This window comes from Schistocerca americana, chromosome X, assembly GCF_021461395.2.
Source record: "Schistocerca americana isolate TAMUIC-IGC-003095 chromosome X, iqSchAmer2.1, whole genome shotgun sequence".
NCBI classification, from domain to species: Eukaryota; Metazoa; Arthropoda; class Insecta; order Orthoptera; family Acrididae; genus Schistocerca; species Schistocerca americana.
Genome location: NC_060130.1, coordinates 699,472,598 through 699,493,049, shown reverse-complemented (window position 1 = coordinate 699,493,049; position 20,452 = coordinate 699,472,598). Strand labels below are relative to the sequence as shown.

At 44.6% G+C, this 20,452-nt stretch overlaps 1 protein-coding gene across 1 annotated transcript in view; it reads right to left on the bottom strand.

Annotated features, from left to right (window-relative positions):
* LOC124556259 overlaps positions 1–20,452 on the bottom strand; it is a 462,906-nt gene that overhangs the window by 190,659 nt on the left and 251,795 nt on the right. Inside the window, exon 8 of the mRNA XM_047130246.1 lies at positions 15,230–15,343. Coding sequence (XP_046986202.1) covers positions 15,230–15,343 — 114 coding nt within the window. The remainder of the gene's footprint in view (positions 1–15,229; positions 15,344–20,452) is intronic.

The window sequence follows — 20,452 nt, the reverse complement described above, 5'->3', positions numbered from 1 at the left end:
CGATGTTTTATTTAACCAACAATGTAGCTTTATAGCTGAGTCCTGGCTCACAAATTTGTACTGAGGATACTTGTTATTCCCCAGATGTCTGGTGATGCTCCTTTGCGAGTGAGACGCCTCACAACTGTGTCCTTGTGACATGGCGACATGGCGCATTGTCATTCATAAAAATTCCATCCTTGTTTGGGAACATGAAGTACATGCATGGCTGCAAATGGTCTTCAGGTAGCCGCACAGAACCATTTTCAATGAATGATCAATGTAGTTGGGCCGGAGGGCCCAGTGCATTGCATGGTAACACAACCTACACCATTATGAAGCCACCACCAGTTTGCACAGTGCCTTTTTGACATTTTGGGCAGATGGCTTCGTGGGATCTGAGCCTCATTCGAAGCCTACCAGCTCTTACCAACTGAGATCGGGACTTATCTGACCAGGCCACTGTTTTCCAGTCGTCTAGGTCCAACCGGTATGGTCACGAACCCAAGCGAAGTTGTACTGTTATTAAAAGGTACTCGCGTCTGTTGTCTGCTACCATAGCCCGTTAACGCCAAATTTCGCCGCACTGTCCTAACCTGTTCGTCGTACTTCCTACATCGATTTATGCGGTTAATTCACGGAGTGTTGCTTGTCTGTTAGCACTGACAACTCTACGCAAGCGCCACTGCTCTCGTGCGTTAAGTGAAGGCCGTCGGCCACTGGGTTGTCCGTGATTAGAGGTAACACCTGAAATTCGACACTCTCGGCACACTCTTGACACTGTGGTTCGCGGAATACTGAATTTCCTAACAATTTCCGCAATGGAATGTCCCGCGCGTCTAGCTCCAACTACCATTCCGCGTTCAAAGTCTGTTAATTCTCGTCGCGCGGCCCGAATCACGTCGGAAAGCTTTTCACATGAATCATCTGAGTACAAATGACAGCTTCGCCAATGCACTGTCCTTTTATACCCGTATATGCTACACTGACACCATGTGCATATGTGGAGATGGCTATTGCACGACTTCACACCTTAGTGTAATATGTAACGTAAATTTGGTTCTCGGTTACGGTTATCCAACAGTACGCCTTCCATACACCTAATTTTCGTACGTTGTGCCTCCAAATGTTGGTTGGTTGGTTTAAAGATTAAAGGGACTAAACTGCAAAGGTCATCGGTCCCTTGTTTCATAAACACACAGAGCATATTGAAACCATCCACCAGTCAGGCTAAGCACTAAAATAAAAATTCCGGGGGAAGAAAAGCCCCAAGGTCAATGGCAAGGCAACATGGAAAATGGAGCACAGCAACTAAAACAACATAGAGAAGAAAGGCAGAAAGAATTAAAACTGTACTGCAGAGGACCGTGGCTGGCTGATCACGAAAATAAAAGGATGAGCCAGCCATTCTGCAACACGTTAAAACCTCCAGCCTAAAAGATTAGGGTGGAGTCGAATTACAACACAAAACTAAGTAAAAGATACAGCACAAAAGAGGGTGACGCAATAAAATTAGATGGACCTATAAAAGCCGCTTGCGCGAATAAAACTTAAAACCCGATCTGCCATAGAGACATTGTCACCTAAAAGAGATGATAAATCACCCAGGAGGTTAAAAGTTCGCCTGAGGGCAGTTAGAATAGGACATTCCAACAACATATGGGCCACCGTCATGTTTGCATCACAGCGACAATGAGGGGGTCCTCTCGACGCAGCAGATGACCATGCGTCAGCCAAGAGTGACCAATGCGGAGCCTACAGAGAACAACAGAATACCTGCGAGAGGCCCGCATGGAGGAACCCCGGTTTCCTTTACTCGCCGCAGCTTGTTGGGTGCAGACAGGGTGCGCCATTCGTCTCCCCACATCCCAAAGACCCGACGGCGCAACACCGATCGGAGATCAGTTGCCGGGAGGCCGATCTCCAACGTCAGTTTGCGGGTAGCCTCTTTGGCTAACTTGCCGGCGTGTTCGTTTCCCGCTATCCCAACGTGTCCCGGGGTCCATATGAACACCACCGAACGTCCACGCTGTTCAAGAGCGTGAATGGACTCCTGGATGGCAACAACAATGGGATGGCGTGGGTAGCACTGTTCAAGCCTGTAGACTACTGAGAGAGTCACTGCAAATGACGAAGGACTCTCCAGTGCTGGTACGAATACGCTTATGGGCACGAAAAATGGCTGTTAGCTCTGCGGTGTAAACCTCCGGCATGGAGAGCTGGTCTACATAGTCCGCATGAGCATAAGCGTACCCCACATGGCCATCAACCATCGAGCCATCGGTATAGATAACCTCCGAGTCACGGGATGCGTCTAGGAGAGCAAGAAATTGGCGGCGCAAGACTGCGGGAGGAACTGAATCTTTTTGCCATCGTGAGAGCTCCAGCCGAAGCTGCGGCCGACGAATACACCAAGGTGGTGTATGTGGGTGGACCTGGAAAGCAGACGGAAGAGGCAAAGACTCGAGTTCACTAAGGAGTGGCCAAACACGGATCCCAATTGTATGGCCTGATCGCGGCCGCCGGTGTGGGATATGGACTGCCGCATTAGCGAAAAGGAGACGGTAGTTAGGGTGACGGGGCGAACAACGAACGTGTGCAGCATAGTTGGCTAAGAGTTGCCCCCAAATGTCTCAATGACTTCACATACTAGGTAGATGACGAAGCAATAGCGATATTATAAAGTTTTGGGAAGAAAATAATACGCCCAGAATATTAATCTGTGCTACAACTAATTACAGGTTATCTGCACATTTGAAGAAAAGGGGAATTATGAAGAAATGATGGTAATGAATATCGTCTGGGAAATAAAAAAAGAAATATGCCTTTTACGGTCCTTCTTAAATTCGACATCTGAACGATTTATTTCAAAACCTTAAACAAAGTCATTTACAACTCTGATTAATAAAGTGTGAACGAATTTAAATGCATTCCGGCCATACATAGATGAGAAAGAAAGACTGAGACAAATGTAGTGACAGAGTTTATACCAAAATTTGGTGCAGTTTGGGATTACCTCTCGTATGCTACTGCTTCGTGTAGAAAAGGGTTGGCCCAGGAGTGAAGAGCGAGCTAGAGAATAATGGTGTACGAGATGGATGAGAGGGAATGCAGAGAAATGTGGAAGGGTGGGTGGATGAAACGTGTGCCCTCGAGAGCGAAATTGTGGCACAGGATCGCCTGATACGTTGGGGACCCTCGCGAGCACAGGCATACCGTTTCTTCTGCTTTGGCGTTACTGCGATCGATTTATGGAAATGAGCTGTCTCAGAACTTATTTAGCGGGAAAAAATTGCCATGATTGATTAGGTTCGCTGTCAAGCGAGTTCCGACGGCCTATCCTGTGATGCAGTACCGGAGGTGGCCTCATACAAGAGTGGCGCTGCGGTAATCCGCGGTGTGTCGTTAAAATGCACAATTCTCCACTGTAGCAAGCGCAGAGTTCAGAGTGACTTGTATCTGTCTAATACTTGTCAACGTAATTTGAAGTGCAATCCTGTTTGATATCAAAATACAGACTTCACTAGCAACGTTTACAGTACATGGGGGGGAGAGCTACATACCATTACTAATTTTTCTACTTCCTGTCCCACTCGAGAGAGCAGTAACGGAAATGTTGCTGCTCGTATAACCTCCATTACGTTGTGCTTACGAGAAATGCACCTTTCATGTCAAGACAAGACGAAATCAAAACAAAAGAAAGTTGTGGCTTAACGTCCTGTCGACGATGAAGCCCTTGGAGACAAGGAGGAAGAAGAAAACCGGTCACTTCACTTTCAAAGCAACTTTTCGGGAAACCCGCTTAATCAATCCAGTAAGATCATGGGGAAACAAAATCTGAAAGGCTAGAAGAGAATGTGAACACGGCACTTCATAAACGAGAGTCTAGTGCCCTAGCTACTGTGACACCTTGCATACGTGTCTGAAAGTTTATGGACAACGAAATCGAGGTAAAATAGGACAATATGAGATTATGTTTCTTGTTAGAAGGGGGCAACATAGAAAATTTTTTGAATTCAACGGGAATGAGTGATGCGTTCATAGCTTTGGGCTTTCTGTGACAGAGTTTTTGTTAGAGTACGCGTGTTCGTGTGTAATATCAGAGAATTTTAGGACAGGGGCAACTAAAGCAGAAACAGTTATACATTATTGGTTGACAATTCATACAATGAACAGTTTTTTAAAATAAAGGTATTAAAAATATAAAATTAAACGGAATGAAATGTCCAATGGTACATTATAGCTGCATTTATTCATCTCACTTACAAACCCACACAACCGGTTTCGCAGCTTTCACATTTGCATCAGAAGATGCAACTTAAATGTTATCTCATTGGTTACAGAATGCTGCAGGGTAACAACTGGCGTGGCTAGGTGAGGTTTCAGCCTTCCTCACTTGATAAAAAAACCATCGTCAACTGATAAAAAGACCATTGTCAATGATGAGAGTCATGTCTGTGTTAAGTCGCGAACTGCACATTCCGATTAAAATATGGTTTTGTCGGCCTATTTCAGGGAACTAAATGCCCCTGGTAGATGATATTCCGGGATGTACTGCGCCCTGTAGTGACAAAAGCCAACTCGCTCATATGTATTTTCCATCAACATACCAGCTGACAACATAAGCTACGAGCGTCCCTTATATTGTCGAAGCGGATGCTGACACGGTGACGGAAATTGAACTAACACGAGTAACACGGAAAATAAGAAAGCTCGACGCTAGTGCTTTGCTGGTGACTTACGGTCACCCACTATTAGACCCGGCTCTGTGTATTACATAAAACTAAACCGGAATATTACTAAATACAATAATGTTGCTAAAATGAAATACTTATTTCTGAATCATTAAAACGTATTTCTGAATTATTAAAATAGTGTAGACATTAAATAGAGCAGATGACCTTCAAGTGGACCAGCAGTGCAAGTAGTCATGAATTTAATGTAAAAAAGCTGCAATAAGCTAACCAACTAATTAGATGATGAGACGCCTAACTTCAGAAATTTAAGTAGTCAAAATTGGTCAATTAAGCTCGGTGCCTTAACTCGGTTTCATTATTGAGAGTATTATCAGGGGACTGTCTTATAGACTACTGGCCATTAAAATTGCTACACCACGAAGATGACGTGCTAAAGACGCGAAATTTAACCGACAGGAAGAAAATGTTTTTCAGAGCATTCACACACGTTTGGCGCCGGTGGCGACACCTACAACGTGCTGACATGAGGAAAGTTTCCAATCGATTTCTCATAGCCGGCCGAAGTGGCAGTGCGGTTCTAGGCGCTGCAGTCTGGAACCGCGAGACCGCTACGGTAGCAGGTTCGAATCCTACCTCGGGCATGGATGTGTGTGATGTCCTTAGGTTAGTTAGGTTTAACTAGTTCTAAGTTCTAGGGGACTAATGACCTCAGAAGTTGAGTCCCATAGTGCTCAGAGCCATTTGAACCATTTGAACCGATTTCTCATACACAAACAGCAGTTGACCGCCGGCGTTGCCTGGTGAAACGTTGTTGTGATGCCTCGTGTAAGGAGGAGACATGCGTACCATCACGTTTCCGACTTCGATAAAGGTCGGATTGTAGCCTATCGCGATTGCGGTTTATCGTATCGCGACACTGCTGCTCGCGTTAGTCGAGATCCAATGACTGTTAGCAGAATATGGAATCGGTGGGTTCAGGAGGGCAACACGGAACGCCGTGCTGGAGCCCAACGGCCTCGTATCACCAGCAGTCGAGATGACAGGCATGTTGTCCGCATGGCTGTAACAGATCGTGCAGCCACATCTCGATCCCTGAGTCAACAGATGGGGACGTTTACAAGACAACAACCATCTGCACGAACAGTACGACGACGTTTGCAGCAGCATGGACTATCAGCTCGGAGACCATGGCTGCGGTTACCCTTGACGCTGTGTCACAGACAGGAGCGCCTGCGATGGTGTACTCAACGACGAACCTGGGTGCACGAATGACAAAACGTCATTTTTTCGGTTGAATCCAGGTTCTGTTTACAGCATCATGATGGTCGCATCCGTGTTTGGCGACATCGCGGTGAACGCACATTGGAAGCGTGTATTTGTCATCGCCATCACCCGGCGTGATGGTGTTGGGTGCCACTGGTTACACGTCTCGGTCACCTCTTGTTCAAATTGACGGCACTTTGAACAGTGCACGTTACATTTCAGATGTGTTACGACCCGTGGCACTACCCGTCATTCGATCCCTGCGAAACCCTACATTTCAGCAGGATAATGCACGACCGCATTTTGCAGGTCCTGTACGGGCCTTTCTGAATACAGAAAATGTTCGACTGCTGCCCCGGGCAGCACATTCTCCAGATCTCTCACCGACTGAAAACGTATGGTCAATGGTGGAAGAGCAACTGGCTCGTCACAATACGCCAGTCGCTACTCTTGATGAACTGTGGTACCGTGTTTTTTAAGCCGTATGGGCAGCTGTACCTGTACACGCCATCCAAGCCCCAGGCGTATCAAGGCCGTTATTACGGCCAGAGGTGGTTGTTCTGGGTACTGATTTCTCAGGATCTATGCACCCAAATTGCGTGAAAATGTAATCACATGTCAGTTCTAGTATAATATATTTGTCCAATGTATACCCGTTTATCATCTGCATTTCTTCTTGGTGTAGCAATTTTAATGGCCAGTAGTGTATATATACATCCTCAAGCACATTTAAAACAGCGCTTTCTCTCTTTATGTAGTATATCCAAGTTGTGTAGATTTGAAATAGAATGTTGGTTATCTCATAAATAAGATGTTAGCGCGGATTTAGAACTGCTCACGTTGAGATTTTTTTAAAGCTAATTTCGAAAGCCCTATTCGTTTGCGCACTGTACTTTTGAGAACATTCATTACAGGAAATGGATAACTCCTGTGTTCTTAGATGGGTTGGTGAGTCACTGTTCCCTGTGTTTGTACATGGAACCTACATTCTGCGGAATGAAAAATGCTAAATTTATGTTATTCTTTTTTAAATGATTATCTATTCTTTCTGGACAGGAGCCATAGTAGGAAACGCTGTGGTAGTACTTGTTGCCCTGCTTAACAGATGATAAAATGGTGGAAATCGTGGAGTGGTTACTGTCAGAACTTGTCTCGCTCAATACTTCCTTATCAATACTGTGAACACAATTTGTATCGTAACCATTAGATAGTGCGATAGTTTGTGTAGCTTGGTACTCCCGATCGAATGTGTGGGGTGTTAGGGGGACCTGATGGAGGCGGTAAAGAAGCGAACGAAAGGCAGCCTTTTCATATTTCATGGGATGATAAGAAGAACGATGGAGTACGTTGTCAGTAGTAGACGGTATCTGATAAATATCAAAAACCAAAGAACTGTTTCTTAATGTGATTAAGAAATCAAGGTAATGAAGTGTGCCATTAACACTGTGTTCGACTGTAAATGGAATATCAGACTGATGTGAACTCAGATGGCCCACAAGGAAACCGCAAAAGTCATTGCGGCCTTAATACAGTAAGAGAACGTCATCAACGTAACGAAACCAACCGAGGATTTCTCTATCGCAAGATGCGCATTTTTGGACAAAATCGTTTGCAGACTTGGACTGAATACTGTTTGCCAGGTAGTAAGACAAAGGACAACCCATTGCTAGTCCCTGTTTTTGAATGACAAGAGTCACCAAATTTGAAGTAACTATAATTAAGAATAATTCCTAGCGACTTCAACATTTCATTAATTTCGTCGGGTAGACATCTATGGGTACGAAGATTTTCAGCAATAATATTCCGGACTTGGTCCGTAGGTACGTAGGTATATATTTTTAATATCTAAAGATGCTATGTTGACATCAGTGGGAATGTTAAAGTCATTTAGAATGGAAATTAGATGTGCACGGTTGTGTAACAAAAAACTAGATGGGTGCATCAAGGCACTGTTGGTCTGGAATGTCCCACTCCTCAACGGCGATTCGGCGTAGATCCCTCAGAGTGGTTGGTGGGTCACGTCGTCCATAAACAGCCCTTTTCAATCTGTCCCAGGCATGTTCGATAGGGTTCATGTCTGCAGAACATGCTGGCCACTCTAGTCGAGCGATGTCGTTATCCCGAAGGAAATCGTTCACAAGATGTGCACGATGGGGGCGCGAATTGCTGTCCATTAGGACGAATGCCTCGCAAATTTGGAGCCGATATGTTTGCACTATCGGTCGGAGGACGGCATTCACGTATCGTACAACCGTTAGGGCGCCTACCATGACCACCAGCGGCGTACGTCGGCCCCACCTAATGCCACCCCAAAACAGCAGGGAACCTCCACTTTGCTGCACTCGCAGGACAGTGTGTCAAAGGCGTTCAGCCTGACCTTGTTGTCTCCAAACACGTTGCCAACTATTTCTGGTTGAAAGCATATGCGACAATCATCGGTGAAGAGAACGTGATGCCAATCCTAAGCGGTCCAGTCGGCATGTTTTTAGGCCCATCTGTACCACGCTGCATGGTGTCGTGGTTGCATAGATGGACCTCGCCATGGACGTCGGGAGCGAAATTGTGCATCATGCAGCCTATTGCACACAGTTTGAGTCGTAAGACGACGTTCTGTGGCTGCACGAAAAACATTATTCAACATGGTGGCGTTGCTGTCAGGGTCCTCTAAGCCATACTCCATAGTAGCGGTCATCCACTGCAGTAGTAGCTCTTGGGCGGCCTGAGCGAGACATGTCATCGACAGTTCCTGTCTCTCTGTATCTACCATATCTTAAGAACATCGATTTGGTTCACTCCGAGACGCCTCGACTCTTCCCTTGTTGGCACAAAGTAACAATGCGGAAGCGATCAAACCGCGGTATTGACCGTCTAGGCATGGTTGAACTACAGGCAACACGAGCCGCGTACCTCCTTCCTAGTGCAATGACTGGAACTGATCGGCTGTCGGACCCCCTCCGTCTAATAGGCGCTGCTCATGCATGGTTGTTTACATCTTTGGCGGGTTTAGTGACATCTCTGAACAGTCAGAGGGACTGTGTCTGTCATACAATATCCACAGTCAACGCCTATCTTCAGGAGTTCTGGGAACTGGGGTGATGTAAAACTTGTTTTGATGTGTGTAGTTGGCTCATAACTTTCATGCCTGATAGCCAATACCATTTCTGAAGTTAACGGTCGGACGCGCCGGAAGATCCATCTGATAACCTCTCTTCACCTTGGTGCTTGTGGATTCATGGGTATGAGAGAACTCTTTTGAAAAGGGGTGGGAAAAGATGAAGTGGTTTTTTTGTGTTTCTTCAACTGGGCCAAAAACATTGGAGTAAGATCATATCCACTGCGAGAAAAATTATTTTCTTCGAAGGAATCCTGTACTTTGGGTACGTATTCATCCTCCTTCACAACAATACTCGTTTTACCCATAGCTGCCTTTACTATGATTGCTCTATGGTCATCTAGGTTTTTTTGTTAATGGTGCAAAGAGCTGCGTTTTCCGAGATTAACTCCAAATACTCATGTAGACCAACCCCTTGATGTTGAATGTGTCACGGGATTACCTTATTAATTTTGATGGCTGTTCATTTCTTTGGCCAGTTGAAAATAGACCGCCATCTCTGGCGGTTAAGGAACGTGCAACGAAATAATCAATTTGTTTTTGGGATAAGGGCTTCGTAGTATTTCGTGATAAGCCTATCTCAAGTAGCCGTGTTTCACTCTTGTTGAAACTAACGTGAGTTAGGTTGCAAACCCGAGGGGGGGGGGGGGGGCAATTTAAACGCGCTCTGAGGAGTGCTAGAAGGGTGAGGTTCGCTACTTCGATCTTCGATAACTTAACTTTTGTAATTTCGAACTGAAGACAGGCTGTTACTTAATCTATTGACACACTCATTCTCATGTTCCCGTGTTGCATCAAAGTTCTTCATGCTACTCATACTTGCTAGCTTCAACTTTGCCATATACAGCGCCTTATTAGTTCTATCTCTTTTGATATACAATTCGCGGATTTGTGCACGTAAACAAAAAGTCATGGCTTAACTTGCTAACATATGTTCACAATGTAATTTGGAAAAATATGGTCCACTAATCATGATATGCTCTTCTAGCTATACTTGGCAAGTCGTTACAGATAATTTTAAAACTCGGGCAACCACAGCTGAAATAGTTGTACATGATTTATTGACAATTCATACAGTGAACAGATTTTTTTAAAATGCAGTTGTTAATACACTTGAGTGTGTCGGCTTTTGCTACTTCAGGGCCCAGCACTTCCCTGAATAGCTTGGCATAGGCCGGCAAGAGCATACTTTGATCGGAAAGTGTAGAGTTCGCGACTTAACGCAGACATGAGTTTCATAATTGATGATGGTCTTTTTAACAACTGAGGAGGGCTGAAACCTCACCTAGCCACGCCAATTGTTACTCTGTGGCATTCTGTAATTTATGCTGTAAGGCGCTGCAGTCATGGACTGTGCGGCTGGTCCCGGCGGAGGTTCGAGTCCTCCCTCGGGCATGGGTTTGTGTGTTTGTCCTTAGGATAATTTAGGCTAAGTAGTGTGTAAGATTAGGGACTGATGACCTTAGCAGTTAAGTCTCATAAGATTTCACACACATTTTTTGTGTAACTTATGACATAACATTTATATTTGCACCAGAAGATAGAACTTAAAAGTTGCGAAATAGGTTGTGTTGGTTTATAAGTGACCTGAACAAATACAGCTTCAGCAGACCATTGGACATTTCATTCAGTTCCATTTTAATAGTTTTAACACCTGTATTTTTAAAAAATCTATTCACTGTATGAACTGTCAAGCAATTATGTGTAACTATTTTAGCTGTGGTTGCTCCAGTTTTAAAACTGTAGAAACCAAAAACAGGATAGACCTGATTTAACGCAGTTTATCACCTGACACGTATTTCTTGATGTAGGTGTACTTGTTTGTTGTATGCACGTAAAGGTCAAGTATGATGTAAGAGGAACGAGGGGGACGACGTTGTGTTGGTGTCGGACAAGTTACATTTCTGCAGTACGCTGTGTTTTCAAATTAATTTTAAATTTAAGCTACTTGTTTTAAAATAGAGTTGTATATACACTCCTGGAAATTGAAATAAGAACACCGTGAATTCATTGTCCCAGGAAGGGGAAACTTTATTGACACATTCCTGGGGTCAGATACATCACATGATCACACTGACAGAACCACAGGCACATAGACACAGGCAACAGAGCATGCACAATGTCGGCACTAGTACAGTGTATATCCACCTTTCGCAGCAATGCAGGCTGCTATTCTCCCATGGAGACGATCGTAGAGATGCTGGATGTAGTCCTGTGGAACGGCTTGCCATGCCATTTCCACCTGGCGCCTCAGTTGGACCAGCGTTCGTGCTGGACGTGCAGACCGCGTGAGACGACGCTTCATCCAGTCCCAAACATGCTCAATGGGGGACAGATCCGGAGATCTTGCTGGCCAGGGTAGTTGACTTACACCTTCTAGAGCACGTTGGGTGGCACGGGATACATGCGGACGTGCATTGTCCTGTTGGAACAGCACGTTCCCTTGCCGGTCTAGGAATGGTAGAACGATGGGTTCGATGACGGTTTGGATGTGCCGTGCACTATTCAGTGTCCCCTCGACGATCACCAGTGGTGTACGGCCAGTGTAGGAGATCGCTCCGCACACTATGATGCCGGGTGTTGGCCCTGTGTGCCTCGGTCGTATGCAGTCCTGATTGTGGCGCTCACCTGCACGGCGCCAAACACGCATACGACCATCATTGGCACCAAGGCAGAAGCGACTCTCATCGCTGAAGACGACACGTCTCCATTCGACCCTCCATTCACGCCTGTCGCGACACCACTGGAGGCGGGCTGCACGATGTTGGGGCGTGAGCGGAAGACGGCCTAACGGTGTGCGGGACCGTAGCCCAGCTTCATGGAGACGGTTGCGAATGGTCCTCGCCGATACCCCAGGAGCAACAGTGTCCCTAATTTGCTGGGAAGTGGCGGTGCGGTCCCCTACGGCACTGCGTAGGATCCTACGGTCTTGGCGTGCATCCGTGCGTCGCTGCGGTCCGGTCCCAGGTCGACGGGCACGTGCACCTTCCGCCGACTACTGGCGACAACATCGATGTACTGTGGAGACCTCACGCCCCACGTGTTGAGCAATTCGGCGGTACGTCCACCCGGCCTCCCGCATGCCCACTATACGCCCTCGCTCAAAGTCCGTCAACTGCACATACGGTTCACGTCCACGCTGTCGCGGCATGCTACCAGTATTAAAGACTGCGATGGAGCTCCGTATGCCACGGCAAACTGGCTGACACTGACGGCGGCGGTGCACAAATGCTGCGCAGCTAGAGCCATTCGACGGCCAACACCGCGGTTCCTGGTGTGTCCGCTGTGCCGTGCGTGTGATCATTGCTTGTACAGCCCTCTCGCAGTGTCCGGAGCAAGTATGGTGGGTCTGATACACCGGTGTCAATGTGTTCTTTATTCCATTTCCAGGAGTGTATTAACGTCTTTTACTGTAATAAACATGATTTTCTACATATTTCTGAATAATATGCGACGTTTTATATGGTTGCATCACTCAGTTATCTTCATCTGCATCATGAGATGATGTTGTTGTCGGCCATGATGTAACTGAATTCCAAAACTGCATCTTGTCTTGAGGGATATTCACCAAAGATTTCTTGATGTAATCCATTTTGTTGTTATTAATAGGCACTATAGATATGCAGGCTTGCTGTGAAGGAAATTTCAGAGGTTGTACAGCTTTCCTCATCGTAAAAGCGTCTATCGTCAAGCCAGCGGCATCCATGTTGCAAGTAACACTATGCGCGGATTTTCAGCTGAAAAGTTCATCTCATGGAATTTTGAAATAGTGAGAATCCTTTTCTGGTGTCTAGGAACGAATTTACCATACGAATCATCGCTCTAGTAGCTGCTTTTATGGAATGTAAGGCACCAAGAACTGTAGTCGATAAAAGAAGCCACCTTTATTTGAACAACAGAAACTTCTTATCGTTCTTTCAGGAATGTTTTATGAGCTCAAAAACGTCATCGAGAATGTAGTATCTCTCCTTCTTCCAGTAACATGCCCCAAACTAGCTCCCTATCTACAATAAACGGAAAATTGACGACCTGTGTTATCGTAGAAAAACGTTTCAATTTTGCGGTAAACAATGCATTTATTCATTCACAACCATACCGTCAAAACAGAGAAATTTATAAATTTCGGACAAGTACCTTTCTGCAATAAGCTACCCAACAGAGATTACTTTTATTTATTTATTGTTGGACTAATATCGAGCGCCTTGCCCGTGATCAGCGGCATCTTGTACGCTGGTACCTTAGCACATTCCACAGATGTTTTGCCAATAACGTTCCTGTAATTATCTAACTATGCATATGTTACTGACAAACGTATTTGAAATGTGCTAAGAAACTACTATGTAAGATACCGCTGGTGATGAGAATGTGCGGTCGATACTAGTTCGGCAGTAAGTAAATAAACGTAATCTCTGTTGGCTAGCTTACTATATATAATTCTCTGATTTTTCGGCAGATATTTGCAATTTCGTTTTTGCAATTTGTAGCTGGAGCCAGCCCAAACAACTAATGCTCATCAGGTCTGTCATGTGTCAACAGAAAGCGTCGGTTTCTTCCCTGTTAAAAGCAAAGTTATTTTTAGAGCAGAATTTTGTGGGCCCATTCAAAAGAGAGGTCCAGAATTAGTCCAGTGCGATATTAGTTTTATCGATATGTATTAACATGCACAGTAAAACAGCAGTACTGGCTCAAATGGCTCTGAGCACTGTGGGACGTAACAACTGAGGTCATCAGTCCCCTAGAACTTAGAACTACTTAAACCTGACTAACCTAAGGACATCAAACACATCCATGCCCGAGGCAGGATTCGAACCCAGTAGTACTCCAGCAGCAGCTGAGTAGCACTGCTGCTTGGCAGTGACAATCACCGTAGGCTATTGTAGTACTGTTTATTCTTCATGTTTTACTGTCCCACATAATATATATCCATAAGACTAATATCGCACTACACTAATTTTGGACGTCTGTTTTGAAGAGACCCACAAAATTCAGCTATTAAAAATAATTTTGTTTTTAACAGATGGGGCATCGCACGAAACAAGTGATGAGCGGTATCTGTTTGGACTGACTCTAGTTACGCATTTCGGAAACGAAAATTGCAAATATCTGCCGAAACCGCAAAGAAAATGCGCCTGACGACACTGGGGAATGTCACCCACACCACATGTACAATATGATCAGCGACAGAATGATCCATCAGGAGGCGACGAGAATAGTGTACATAGCCATGCTACAGTCCAAAAGGCACTGACTGCAAGATCAAATGCTTGGCGTTGCTAGTGTGGTGCGTGTAGTACATGTACCCCATTGTTGTGTGGAACTGGCTAATGATGTTCTATGTAGCGGTGAGTCACAGAACACGGTACGGGAATTATATGGGTGTCCGGCCAACTGTAATTACTTGTGTACGTTGTGGTTACAGTGAAATTCGCCGAAGACGTAACGATGTGCAGTTGTTTTCTTTTGATTTGAGGTCAGACCATTGGTTTGGATAGTGGCAAAATGACGTTGTTCAGTGTGATACTTATAGCTATGTCGTTGGTCTTAAGAACTATGTAAAAAGGTATCTTGGAATGATGGGTCGCAGTACATGGTGTGGGAATCATGTGCGTTTGTGTAGGCTTGGCAGATATCATTACCTATGAGCCCTGCGGCGGCTGTGAAATTCGGTGGAGATGTGTAATTATCTGCCGCTGTTATTCCTGGTTATTAGGCTGGCTTAATAGAAAAACGAACTCTGATAGTTACGAAAACATTATAAGTAATGATGTTCTTCGCAATATGCGGCAAAAGTTTGAAACTGAAATTTTTCTGCATCAGCTCTTTTTCTCCACAATGGAAGGAGCATTTTTACTGTGACTCGAAGACAATATGGAGGTTCAAGTTCTCACGAGGTATTAACTGATCCATAAAATTAAGGGAATTCAGCCTAACCATACTTCGTCTGCTGCTAATATTTCGGCCGTCAACCATTCAGCCATCGTCAGAGCGAGTCGGGAAGAAGGTCCAGTAATACGCTACTCTCTTCTTTTTGTACCGGAAGAGCGAGATAAGTGCGTATAAATACACAAGAAATCATCATTTTCACTAATTTACTATGTGGCCAGCAGGCGAAACACTTAATTTCATTTCGGTTTCTGTATCATGATTGATACAGTTATTGAGTTAAGTTACTACAAACCTTCAAATCCGTCGTAGCAGCTGCACGTGAAGTTGTTAGCGCCGTCCACGCAGAGGCCGTTGTCACTGCAGGGGCTGGACGAACATTCATTAATATTTACTTCGCAGGATTTCCCTGTGAAAAATAACATTGTTTGTAAGATCCTAATACGAACTTCGAGTAAGTAACAAAGTTGCTAGCTACCAGGACTATTTATTTAAATTAAACAAAACGTCATTTATTCCTTAGGAATCTTTCGGTAGTAAAATATACTAAGTTTGAGTTACGCTGTATTAGTTAACTACAAAATAAATATTATGTTTTGTGGTGGGAGACGTCAATAGAGTCTGCTAAGTGGGACTCAACCCCAAGTCTTGTATCTTACAAATGATTCTACTTTGAACGAAAGTGTGTATTTACGAATTTGCAGCATGCATCAGGTGGAAAATAGGTCCACATCTTGTTTTATAATTGCAACAAATGGTTGTAGCTCCACCATAAGTTGCACTGAGAAGTATCTTTTTTTTAATTTCTTGGTGGTGACTAGTTTCGGCCACCTGTGTCCATTTTAAAAGCATCCGCATCGTAAATGTGACAGATACACGCAACAGCTTATGTACAAAAACAGCTCCTACGGTGGCGAGCAAAGCGGCGCTAAGGCCGACTTAAATGGTTCAAATGGCTCTGAGCACTATGCGACTTAACTTCTGAGGTCATCAGTCGCCTAGAACTTAGAACTAATTAAACCTAACTAACCTAAGGACATCACACACATCCATGCCCGAGGCAGGATTCGAACCCACGACCGTAGCGGTCGCCCGGTTCCAGACTTTAGCGCCTAGAACCGCACGGCCACTCCGGCCGGCAGGCCGACTTAACAACAGTAAATAGACCACATAGGACGGGCATTAGAAGTCTCTAATGTCCAGATATTAGAGAACACTAATGTCCGTCCTGTGTGGTCTATTTACTGTCGTTGAGTCGTCCATAGTGCTCATTTGATCACCACTTCAGAGGCAGTTTTTGTACATAGGATATTGCCTGTATTTGTCACACTAATGGTGCAGGTGGTTTGAAAATAAACATAGGTGTCCGAAACTAGTCACCATCAAGAAATAAAAAAAAGGTACTTCTCAATGCATCTTATGACGGAGCTACAACCATTTATTTCGAAAATGCCTATATTTGTACTGGAAATGGTAAGCACTGAGATCACCCACGCTGTCATGGTGGCAAGGCTCACGGTAGCGACAACAGTGCTCAACGAACATTACATTTAACGCCGAAACGACCGATACCACATTAAATCCAAGGCAGATTAGACCCAACAGGATTTTGACGATGCACCATATTAAAATAAGTTGATAATCTGATTCAAACGTAAACGTAGCACGGCGGCTATAGTAATGTGCCAGTTGGAATAAATCCTCTTGGAGGTCAAACTATGATATCCACAGCACGAGAGGAGGTGGGAGTGCCGCTCCTGACTGCAGGACTTTCCGCTACCATCCTTTTAAATTACAGAATTTCCTGCACTGCCTCACTGAACGAGACAAGAGGAAGTTACATATCGAGTTCAAATTTCAGTTTATCATTCTCGACAGAGAAATTCTTAAGAAAGTGAGACACATGCTGAGACAGTTCCTTCAAGAAGACCACGACAGAGTAAGTTCTCCGTTTATCATGATCTCGACGACGATGTGAAGATGAAGTTAAATTTACCTTGATTTTCGATAACAAGATACACACGGAATTAAGTGCCCTCTCGAGCATCATTCACAGCCCAATAATGCAACCCTGCAATATGCTGTGAAGTTTAAACGCTTTCATCAGGTAATAAAGTATTTTACATCACTGTTGTTATTGTTGCCCATATAACTAACTATACTTGTTCGATATACACACACCAACAAAAGTTTTGTATCACCATTTTTTTTTCAAAATCCATGGTACAGAAAACAAACACTGACTCTGAGGCATGCATGTATATGCATTTGCAGTGTGTCAGTCACGAAATAAAAATAAAAAATATTTTGTAACGATAAAATCACCTGTCTCCGTTAGGTGTTTTTCGCAGCACACCTGAGCAACGTCAATACGTGGTGAAACATCCCGTTGCTCGACTGACGCTTGTATCCGTCGTGTCATATCATCGATGAGATCATCAAGCTAGCTAGCCCTGCTCCACAGTGTCCCCCTCTCCAATGGCGATTCTCCACGGGTCACGCAGAGTACGTGGTCGTTGTCGACGACCAAAACCAGCTCGCTTGAATCGAGCCCACACATGTTCGATTGTTTTAATATCCGGGGAACAGTCAGGCCACTCCATTATGGTGACCCTAGCATGCTGAAGGAACGTGTTCACGGGAACAGCACGATGAATGCGCGAGTTATCAACAATGAAAATAAAATTGTCTCCAAAATTTTGACTATTAGGTCCTACTATTTGTTGTAGAATCTCTTCCCTGTACCGTGGAGCAGTGAGATTGCCCTTAACAACCACAAGTTGTGTACGGTGACCCCACGTAAGGCCATCCCAGAACATTACTCCATCAACACCTTTTTGTATACGTGGGACACGGTGTTGAAGGCTCTCAGTATTACTGGACTGTCTCCAAATACGTTGTCCTCGATTATCAGGATGCAAACAGATCAAAGTTTTGTCCGTAAACGACACCCAACGCCAATGCTGGAGGGTTCATTCTACATGATGTAATGTAAGTTTGTAACAGAATCCATGGTGTTATTATGTACGACATGGTGCTCGTCTTGGTCGTCGAAATTGGAGAGTCTCATCACGCAATCGTCTCCTACCAGTTTGACGCGATACATGACGTCCTGCAGCCTCTTCGACCACCGAATTCAGTCCTGGAACACTCAACCCACTGTTCCTTTGCCTCCAAAGCCGTAGATATCTATCATCCTGTGCACCGTTCGAACGCGGACGACCTATGTGGTGTAAGTTCTCAGTACTACCAGTCAACTGGAACAGATTTAATGTCCGCCCTTCGAAACAGATGCACGTGTTGAGCAACTTCCATGGTTGTGAAGCCTTCTGCACATAACGTTATGATGCGGCCATGATCATTGGGCGCGGTTTTCCTTGTTCCACAGACTTCTCTATTGAGTCCAAACTGGTGCTTCACTTTCAACTGAAATGCTGCAATCCATTGGAGTTTGGCAATCTACCCGTACGTACCGCGTGCTCGCGGTAGCTGTGTGTATGTTTACAATGTCAGGAGTGACCATCCGATCCGTACAGGAACAGTTACAATAGCAACAACCTGCGAGACATATCGGGCTGATGTAACATTTTTGTTGTTATGTGAATATGTTAGCTGCTGCACCGATGACTGGCCGGCCGCTGTGACCGAGTGGTTCTAGGCGCTTCAGTCTGGAAGCGCGCTGCTGCTACGGTCGCAGGTTCGAATCCTGCCTCGGGCATGGATGTGTGTGATGACGACCTCAGATGTTAAGTCCCATGGTGCTCAGAGCCAGAGCACCGATGACTAAATTTCCTCTCAAGGTTAAGTTTCTGTGTAGATAGTTTCTTTCATACCATATTTTCGTGCTTCGGAGTCTAGTATACTAAGATCTATCCTTACGGAAGATCGTCTCCAATCTCTTTCCTAAACATCCATTTGCAGAAACACGACAATACGTAAATGACCCGTTAGAGGTATACATTATCCACAGGTAGATAGGACTGCTTATAGGAATGGACACTCCAGTGCAGGACAGCTGCTCGCAGGTGTCAGGCTAAGCCCAGCGTGAGGCCAGTTCGGGTGAAGCAGTGGCACGAACACTTCGGCATCTATCACGCCTTATCAACGGTCGATGAATGTATTTTGTCTAAACTCAAAAATTATGAACGTCACAATTAAAAAGATGCGGCTGATGAAATTAAATCTTTCACGCAACTGTTTATCAAGAAAATGATAGTTAGCGAGGATGACGCTGCTCCAGCGATTGAAGAAACAGCCAGAGTCGACAATCTTATCCTTCGCCCAAAAGTAAAACATGTATGAAAGAAGTCTCCCAGAACTGGAAGAAGCATTGAGGCGGAGGTAGAAGTTAGGCGAACGTAGCGGTTACTGCTTCTTTTTTGAACTAGTGTCTGCTGTTGATGGCTTACTGAAACTAAAATTGTCTACTATTCAAATCTTGTGTGATGACTAAGAAAGAATAATGCATATCAGTAATAGGAAAAGTCCAGAGAGAACTGGAATTAGGATAAAAATATGCAATTATACGACCTAATTCATTTCTGGTTCATCCGCATAAAGTATTAACTGGAATATAGCAGAAAGCATTTATGTTTGGAATTGTGGCTAAAACTGATTTACCTTCATAAGCACATCGGAAGTTGAACTTTTCACATAACTGCAGAAGAGACCTTTACCTTTGTCTATAAAGTAGACGTGACTAAACTGAAAGTGCATTCGTAGGTAATTTAATTCCATAGTTTTATTGTTTGCAGACCTTGATGCTGACCACTATCTCTTCTCTACAGAAATGCAGTAAGAACAAACTCTTGAAATCGGCAAGCCTTTCACACAGCCGCTCTTTAAATCGTCTGGGGTGTACAGTGAATTTCATTTTTATGATCAGTTGCGGGTAGGAATGAGTTTTTACTCGCACCAGAAATGTGAAGCGGTTAATGGTAAGTAATTTCATCACTCAGTATCCCTGTCTATCTGGTTACTGTTCTCTAAATTTGCATTAGCATTTAAGAGCTTTACATATGCATTACAAATCTGGATGATTGTTAAATACGAGGGTTGCCCAGAAAGTAATGCACCGCATTTTTTTCTTCAACAATTCCTTATTGAACATAATGAGAATCACACAGACGAGAGAATTGTGTTTTTTATCTACACACCCTATTTTTTCACGTAATCTCCCGTTCTATGGCCTTCGTCCAGCGCAAAACAGGGGCGCGTATGGCCTGTCGGTACAAATCCTTGACCTTGTCCTGGTGGCGGAACCAGTGCTTCACTGTGTGAATCACCTCCTCATCGTCCTCGAAACGTCTTCCACGAATAGCATCCTTTATTGGCCCAAACAAGTGGAAGTCCGAGGGTTCGCAGCAACATGTCAGTCAGATGTGACAGCCGTCTTCCCGACCGCTGCAAATCGTGGAGCTCCACCGAACCTCCTTCTGATGACGTCACCCTCCGTGCCCAGCGACTAACTGTACTTCAGTCGACAGCAGATGCTCTATAGACTTTGCACAAGCGTTTG